The sequence below is a fragment of the Seriola lalandi genome, unplaced genomic scaffold (genome assembly GCF_002814215.2).
Source record: "Seriola lalandi dorsalis isolate HSWRI2012SDOR001 ecotype SW California unplaced genomic scaffold, Sedor1 jcf7180002054896, whole genome shotgun sequence".
Taxonomy (NCBI): Eukaryota; Metazoa; Chordata; class Actinopteri; order Carangiformes; family Carangidae; genus Seriola; species Seriola lalandi.
The window spans coordinates 672,805-681,310 of record NW_019525448.1 but is presented as its reverse complement, the minus strand read 5'-3'; the positions used below and the strand labels follow the sequence as shown (position 1 = coordinate 681,310).

Below are 8,506 nucleotides of genomic sequence, written 5' to 3'. Positions count from 1 at the left end.
CATGAAAAAATAGACTAAATAGCTCACCGCGGTTTGATGTGGTGGTCTGGTATAGCTCTGGAGAGGCGGCTGCTCTCTGTTGTAATTTAAATGCCAATAAACCCATGGAAAATCCAAGGTATTCAAATTCAAGTGTAGTAAAAGTAAAAATAAAAGTTTCATTATTTTTTTATAAAGATGCCATGGATTTTCCTTTTCTTTGTACATGTCTGCATTTGTTCAGTGAATACAGTATGACTTCCCTCCGTTTTAGTTTTTTTTTTACTTTTGCTTTACCCAGAAAGTCTAAGCAAAGATGTAGTGCAACCGTCAGGCTCCATGTGGCTGCTCAGGACCTGTGCTTTCAGTTAGTTTCCAACTGGCAATGAGAGGAACAAAGGTTCAGCCAACAAATAATTTTATCTCAGCCACAACATGTTAGTGCATGGGGATGATATGCCTTATATGATTTGCCTGAAATGTCGGGACACTTTTACCAACAGCTTCAAGAAACTAATTAGAGTATTTAACAGATACTAGGAAAAATAGAGTACATTTTAAGTTGTAAAGAAAAGGCCAAGGTACTCAAGAAAACATTCAAAAAGATACAGAAAAAATCACAGCCAGGTCAACCATGCTAGGGCGCTCCCCAAAAGAAAGGAATGCAAATGTGGAGCGAGAGAGAGATCTCTGACTCCTTTGCTCTCTCTGTGCAGTAAAATTCAGTTTTTATGAGGATTTAGTTGAAAGGCATCTTTCCTCCTCATCTTCCTCCTCTGTTTCTTCATCCCTGGTTTGGGGAACAGAGGTAAGCAGCAGAGTGTCAGCATGGACTTCTTCATCGTCCGACTGGATCACGGGTGTATCCACTCCAGCCCCGCTGGTGTCACTTGAGCCAGACGATGTAGAGGACATGCGAGACTTTGAGCCACGGCAAACATCATTTTGCTGTTTCAAAGGTGCACGTTCCCTGTAGACAACCTCTGCATCTTCATCCTCCTCATCTTCGTCTTCGTCCTCACACTCTGTAAACAAAAGCTGTTAGAACATGTCGGTACCTGTCCTTTGAGTATGATGCACCTGAATTACTCCGTGTTTCTCATGAACAAAATGTAGGTCCGTCGCGCAAATGTGTAGTTCTGACAACACCCCAAAAAATAACTTTGTGTTTCCAAGTCAAATTTGTGCATGTGCATGCAATGCAACTGAAAGTGTTTGAAACATGTTGTCAATGTAAAAAGGTACATTTATGACTTTATGTAGAAATTACATTTTTTAATAAGTTGTTAAGTCTGTTTTGCAGCAGACTCTCGGGTGTTAATTTTATGAGTTTCTATATCACAAAAACTACAAATAAATTCTCAGCCTGTGGAAACATTTGTAATTTTCACATCAAAGCAGTCTTGGGGATTTCTCATGGCACAACCTACAACAGTTGTAAACCTAAAATATTTTTAGCTTAAGGAACAAACCTGAAGCTGTAAATCATATGACTCGTGACTCATGAGGAAACCAAAATAAAAACCTTTTTCCATTAGCCAGTAGAATGTAGAGATCACTAGAAGAGTTCATAGTTTCAGTGTTTGCACACTATTCCACCATAATGTCCCATAATGTGTCAATTTTAAATGAGGCAAATTACTTCAGTCTTAGATATTTACTCCATATTCAAACCACTAATGGCAGAAGGTCGTTTGTAACTTAGAGGCAGTCAGTGCACCTGGTAGTGGGGATGCCAGCGCTCCCTCGTCTGCTCCAGAGCCTGAGTTAAGAAACACGTCGAGAGCCTCCTGGTCAGATATGTCCATCAGGTCCATCTGCTCTAGGACATCCACATTTACCTCCATAGATGAGATGCTGCCCATGGGAGCTGTGTTTATGGGCAGAGCAGCATTTATAACATCAATATACACTGTACATATCTAAAGTGATACATATCATTTGACAATATGCATGATGAAGTATTTGACTTATGAGTCATTGACACCTGGATAGTTTTGCTAATGTCTTAATCCGTTTAAATTATGTTCATAAACAGCGTCCATTATGGCTATGAATGTATTTTAAACATGTAAATAATTTGCTAAATAAAGTTCTTTCAGAGCAGATTGGGCAAAAGTGAAACAGCTGCCCATCAGCAAATAACATTTATATCCAGTTGTCATTTAATCATATATGTAGTTATGCCCCCAGGACAGAAAACCATGTAAGACGACAGTTACTCACGTTTCCTGCAGTCGATCTGCAGGTGAGACGAGGGCAAGTAGTTGTCTACATCATGCTGGTAGACCTCTTCAAAAAAGCGCTGTCTCTCCCGCATCTTCAGGTGCTGGGCAGAATCATTGTCTAACACCCTCTGAGTGTTGTCTGTCTCCGCTGACCAACAAAAAACACACAAAAAAACATATCAATATATTAACTTCAACTGTCTTTTAATGTGTGGCGTATTGTCTTTTTTTTCAAATGCAAAAAAATGGCTTTCTCTTGATAGCAGATGGAATATTTATGACCTTTCTTATTCTGCCCGACACATGACGACCTGTTACTTAACTGTGTACCAAATCTCTCAGTTGCCTGATTTGTGTTTGGCTGCTTTGTTATGGTTGTGAAACTGCTACAAAAGGTGGTCATATACTTGATTTATAGCTTGCCAAGTCACAACTGATATTGTTGGAAGCTGTCGCAATTTAAATTAGAAGTAATTCATTTGGAGCAAGTCCTGTCGTATCTCACACTTAACACATACACAAAACAACTCAAAATCAGGTTTTGACATGTTGTCAGTGTTTAAAAGAAGTTGCCGTCAATAGGAAATATTTTTCTAAAATAAAAAAAAAAGCACAAAAAAATAAGCTATGTTTTCAATGTAAAGACAGAGTTCTTTTAGTAACCTGCTATTATACTATTCATCCAAATGTTTCTTGTTTACGTTACTCCGGTCCTTTCTTGTGCATCCTCTTCCTACTTGCCATCCACTCAGCCTTGTCTGTGACTTTTCTCAAGGCAAAGAAAAAGTTCTGATGAGATTATTCTGACCTCTGGCGGTCATGATCAGACATGCAGTTTGAATTTAATGGCATCAGATTAGCTATGTGATTATTCTGCTGCATCTATATTTTTTAAAGTAATAATTTGTGGGAAAATGCAGCTTTTGCTTTTCCTTATTGTGTGCAAACTGTGCTCCCGATGGCACATTGCAAAGATGTATCCAAGTGGAGATTGAAGTCTCTGATAAATGGATGAGTTGACAGAAATTGGTCATCATGCCAAAACAGTGTTAGTCGGACAGGGTGGCTTTTTAATTACCTTTCAAGATGTTGGAATTTGTTCGGAGTGTGGTTAGAATAAGCAATTTAAACATATTCCTTATGCAAGCACTATTTTTGAGCTGCAGTTACTCCTTTCTCTGTCTTTGCAGACTCACACTGCAAACCTTGCAAATCACTGAAGATGCACTAACTAGCTACATGTTGCTTTACTGGGCTCTTTTTTTTTTTATGGATTTGAGTATGTGAAAATAGAGGCACGAAAATCAAGCAAGCATCTGTCCATAGGTCTGCCTCGAGCATCGACCTCTGCCCAGCTGACCAGCAGTGGTTGTGTAACCACACTGCATCCTCAGCACACACTGTGCCTTCTCCCACTGGGCTCCATGAGCTGACACTTTGACTCATGTCACCAGTGTTTTTTATGGTTGTGTGTATGTGTGCTTGCGTATGTATGAATCAGTAAGTGTGTGCATGTTCACAAAGACTGTATGTGTGCTTATGCATTCATGCCTTTGCTATTCAGTTTATGCTCATTTTGTCACCCAGTGTGTGTAATGTGTAACAATCTTCCATGACTAACATGTTTACAGGATGCCGGCAGATGGATCCAGCATGCACAGTAACAACATTCACTTCACTTCATCTACATGCAGACCTTGTGAATGTTGCTTTTCTCCTGTTTGAAAACAAACACAGCAACGCATCTGGTGTCACCCAACCTTCCTCTTCAGACAGCTCCCCCTCTGGAGACCCATTCCTAGTCAACCTATCAATCACTCTTCCTCAGTGCTGGAGGGGTGTGTGTGTGTCCACTGTCATGCACTAACAACAACCCTTTAGTCTGTCAGTCAAGCTGTCTGTGGAGGCAGGAAACCACTCTGTGGTTCACAGTCTCTCTGACGGATATTTGGTGATAACAGCTGGTGAAGTAACTGGGAACACAGTCAATGATATAAAGCTTACAGTGTTGTTGCATATAAACCATTATCCAGATATGAATGCAAACAATTCAAATCTTGCTAATATATCTAACTATTCTGGCAGATTTTGCTTCATTTTTTCCTGCTCTAATTATAATAACATGGAGTGGATGAGTAATATCCAATTGCCATATCTAAGTAATTCCCACAACTGCCCCACACGTAGGTGCTGTTCCACACACTACGTGTTATACATACTGTACTGCAAACACTGCAGTGTGCTGTGTCAAGGGTGACAGATTACTGTAAAGGAAAGACATATGTAAGTGAGAGGCAACATAGGTTTGACCTCAATAACTTAATAAGATAATACATTTTTATCAGATGCCAAAATATGTCGTGCAGAAGTTTATGACTCAAGTTTAAAACTCTGGAAAGTTACCAAGACTGCAGTTATTTTATCTTTCACCACAACGGTTGCAACATCAGACAAGTATTATCCGCTAGCAACTCATCTCCATCATCATCGTCATAATCATCAAAACACCATCTGAAGGCTTGTGCTGGCCCATCACCTTGATGGGTTTTTGCCTTCAATTTCCCTGCAATGGGTGTGTCTTCATAAACACACCTGAAATAGTCAGATATAGAAAATGGATTCGATTGACCCCCGCCACCCTCAGCCCAGGCCCCAAGAAACGTAGACACGCCAGTGGCCCAGCCATTTCCCATCAGTCCGACAAGACAACACACAGCAAGAACAGTGTGAGTTACTCATGAGGCCTATGGCCTCAACCTGACATTGTTGCCCCCTGCTAGTGTCCATGGTTCCTCAGCAGTAGACATTTTACAGCAGTGGGAAGCTTTAGACAAATAAAGCAGTTACTACAGGCTGTTACAGCAATGACGAGGCTTCCTAATGATGATGATGAATCTACACAGCTTACATAAACTTCAGTTTTGCCTGGTGGCTGCATGGGTCTCTCTCTTTCTGTCCCTCTCTCTGAGCATGTCTCTCTCCTTTTTTTTTTTTCTTTGTCTCTTCATCTAAAAATCATATTTCACTACACAGGTTGAGATAGCCAGTGGACATGTCCAACCCACGCACAGGCTCAGCTTCATATCTCCATCTGTCTGCCCTTGCGTGGGAGAAGACCATGTATGTAAAAGGCTGACTCATTCAGATAACCTGAGAGTTTTCTACCACCCTGCTGTGGAAGACATGTAGGAGGTCTCCATGCAAACTGGCTACAGTTACTCTACTACCATGCTCTGCGAGAGACCCAGAAAGTGTTCATAGCCTCTGCTGGGGAATCCCTTGCTTTTGACAGGGGTCATTAGCTGCCAATGATCATTCGCTGTTTGTTTTTTTTTCCACTTTAAATCTGTCCGATGAGTCCGATGTTATTTGCTCTTTACTTATATGTAAGTTCAAGTCTTTCAGAGGCAATCCCAAGGGGGAAAAAAATCATATTGTGGGAAAATGAGCACTTGTTGCATAATGAATAACAGTATGTTTGATCATTGACTGCCAGCACAAGAGCGACAATGATGTTCGAGACAAGTTTGTAGCAAGGGTCAGTAAGCACAAAGTGATAAAGTAGTCTTGGTGTTAAACAGGGTAACTCATTCAGTTCTTTGGTTCTGCTGCCTCACCCTTATCTAGGCTGTGAAACGCAGGTCACATGGAAAGGATTTACTATGGGCGGGTCAATGAACAGAGAACAGCTGTGATGGCTGACTGCTGCTTTGTTAGAGAAGCGTTGGCCTCAGGATGTTAGGAGACAGAACTTATAAAGGAAGAAGATGGAGAGGATATAAGGAGGGCACCAGGCCTCACATCTGCTGGTTCCATAGTGATTCACCAGATATAGTGTGTGACTACTGACACTGCACTAAACCACATTAGGAATTTGTTACAACCACTGATGGACAGCAAAAACAATATTATCTGAAAAGAAAGCCAGAATTAATAATTCAGTACGACTGCTCTGTGCAAAAACCGGTTCTGGCAGTGTCTCACATCTCAAACTCATTTTGTTGATGATTACCCTGGGACAGAGTAGCAGTGTTTTTATCCTTAGCACTGCATACAGGATCCAGGAATTAGAACTGGAGTCTCAGTCCAGGGACCACCTCCTTTTATGGGTGCATGCAGCCTATGAAGGTATATTCTTTGGACGACTGAAGGCTTCTGGGGTGAACATGCATTTTCTCCGCAGATTAGATTCTCTTCTGATGTTTTGCCATGGCCCGTTTGCATCAGCACCAACCTTTGAGAATATTCTCCCTGTGTTTGCTTCAGTGAATGTGTGACTGGCAGAATGGCAAGTCATGGCTTTTGTTCAACCTTAGTGGGGGAAAATTAGACCAATAGAAACAGTCAGATACAGTTACTTTTTCTGGACTGACTGTGGTCTGTGTGTGTAGTTTATCACAAGCCCCTGGCCTTGGGAAACAACAGTAGCTTACTACTGCAGGTACGAAGCTAGTTCAGGCAAACATGCTAACCTTTGTGGCTTACATCAAAGTAATCCATTCTTTACATCTTTGCTGTTGTGGTTTTGGTTTTGTAAAGGCTACAAAGGCCTCTTCAGTCACAGAGTATCACATACAGCCTTATTCGCAGGTTTCAACATGTGGAGAAATCCAGAGCTTGACAGACCCGCCGTGCCAAGTTCCCAGTTGTTAAGCTGTGATTGGATGATCTCTATTAGGGGACAGCATTTAACAGATAATCAGTTTTATTGTAGGGTTGATGTGACTGTACTCAGAGGGACCAAAACTTAATGACTTCGGAAGTTGGCAAGATTCAAGAAGTTGGAGTATGAGTGGCAAATACTGGGAATGTTTCCAGGAAAATGAGCTGCCATCAGAGGAGGCTTTGGAAAGGAAATGTTCTGACATTTTTGAGATAAGATACAGACTTCAAAGGAGGTGGTGGCGGTGGTGGTGGTGGTGCCTCTGTACACAGTAATACTGAAGTCTATACAGTAGCTCCCTCAACAGAGTTCATTTAGAAAAACATTAGAGGGTTAGCTTCAGTCTGCGCGGAGAGAGAAAGATAAATGTTGTGTAGGCCACTAACCGAGTTAAGCCTCACAGTATTTAAAGAGCTACCCTACTGAAATTCCATGACGCTTGTGATCTGTGACGGGACCTATGCACCCTACCCACAAATCCATGCTCCATCTCAGCCCACACTGAGCCATAATTACCTGGGGCTTACTGTTATACAATACCGGTACAATCCCTCAACTGCACGCCCTACAACACGGGACTACTGCATTGTAGTGCATAACCCAACAGCTTAAAGCCTTGATTGTAGTGTATGTGCATGCATGCATGTAGGATGTGGGCTCTCTTTGTAAGTGAGAAAGAGAAAGAAAGAAAGAAAAAGAAAGAAAGAAAGAAAGAAAGAAAGTGGAGTGTGGCGTTATGCAACCTGAGCATGCTGTGCATTATTCCTGGTATAACGTAACTGTAGTGTCAGTGATTTGAGGCAAAGCTTAACTGGGTCTGCTTGCCTCAGATTAACCCCATACTGAAAAATTCAAAGGTGCAGTGATGCCATACAATTTTGTGTATTTGTTGTGTGTCAGAGCAAAAACACACACAGCATAGAAATAATTTCATTGGTTTTAGTACTGCAAGATTTTTTTTGTCCTGATTTTTAATACTCTTTTGATGTTGATCAGATCATAAGCAGTTCTTTATGTCTGGGAGTCTAACACAGGATGTAGAGATGCTTGTGCGTGTAGAAGGAGGGGGTGGGTAGTGAAGGGTCAGAGGTGACGGTTTAGCTGAAGCACATGATTTTTTCATCCTTCTGGTTATTCTGCAGGGTCTGATCCTTTTACCACTTCCACTGCAGTGCTCCTGATAACACACACTACTAGTCTTTTTTACCAAGTATGATAAATGACACATCAGTCTCTGTGCTTGTTTCATTTTGCCCCAGCATGCAATGTGTATTTGTTTCTCTCTGTTGTCTTCTTATGGCTACATTACCAGCACCTTTTCTACGAGGAAAACATTCAATTCTGAATAAATGCGTCATCAGTCGCTCTGTATCATTTTAATGGTGCAGTCATACATCAAGAGTCCTGGGAACTGCACCGAAAGCAGGGAACAAATGTTCCTATTGAACCAAAGAGTCACATGGTGTAGCATTCAATCCCCTTGAGGCAAGTGGAAAGAAATCCCATGATCATCTTTCTGTTTCCAGTGAACAGAGACCAGGTGTTTACGTGTGTGAGACAGAACTAGTGAGCCAGTCACATTTGACAGCCCATCTATCTCAAACTCCACCCCTCCTCTCCTGCAGCCCCCCCACCC

The 8,506-nt window shown here is 41.5% G+C and overlaps 1 protein-coding gene across 1 annotated transcript in view; it reads right to left on the bottom strand.

Annotated features, from left to right (window-relative positions):
• Nucleotides 1–8: 8 nt before the first annotated feature.
• The window catches only part of LOC111672199 (dysbindin-like), a 10,620-nt gene continuing 2,122 nt past the window's right edge, over nucleotides 9–8,506 (bottom strand). The window contains exons 2-4 of the mRNA XM_023429536.2: nucleotides 2,206–2,355; nucleotides 1,700–1,849; nucleotides 9–1,004 (exon numbers count right to left, since the gene is read on the bottom strand). Coding sequence (XP_023285304.1) covers nucleotides 709–1,004; nucleotides 1,700–1,849; nucleotides 2,206–2,355 — 596 coding nt within the window. The 3' untranslated portion in view covers nucleotides 9–708. The remainder of the gene's footprint in view (nucleotides 1,005–1,699; nucleotides 1,850–2,205; nucleotides 2,356–8,506) is intronic.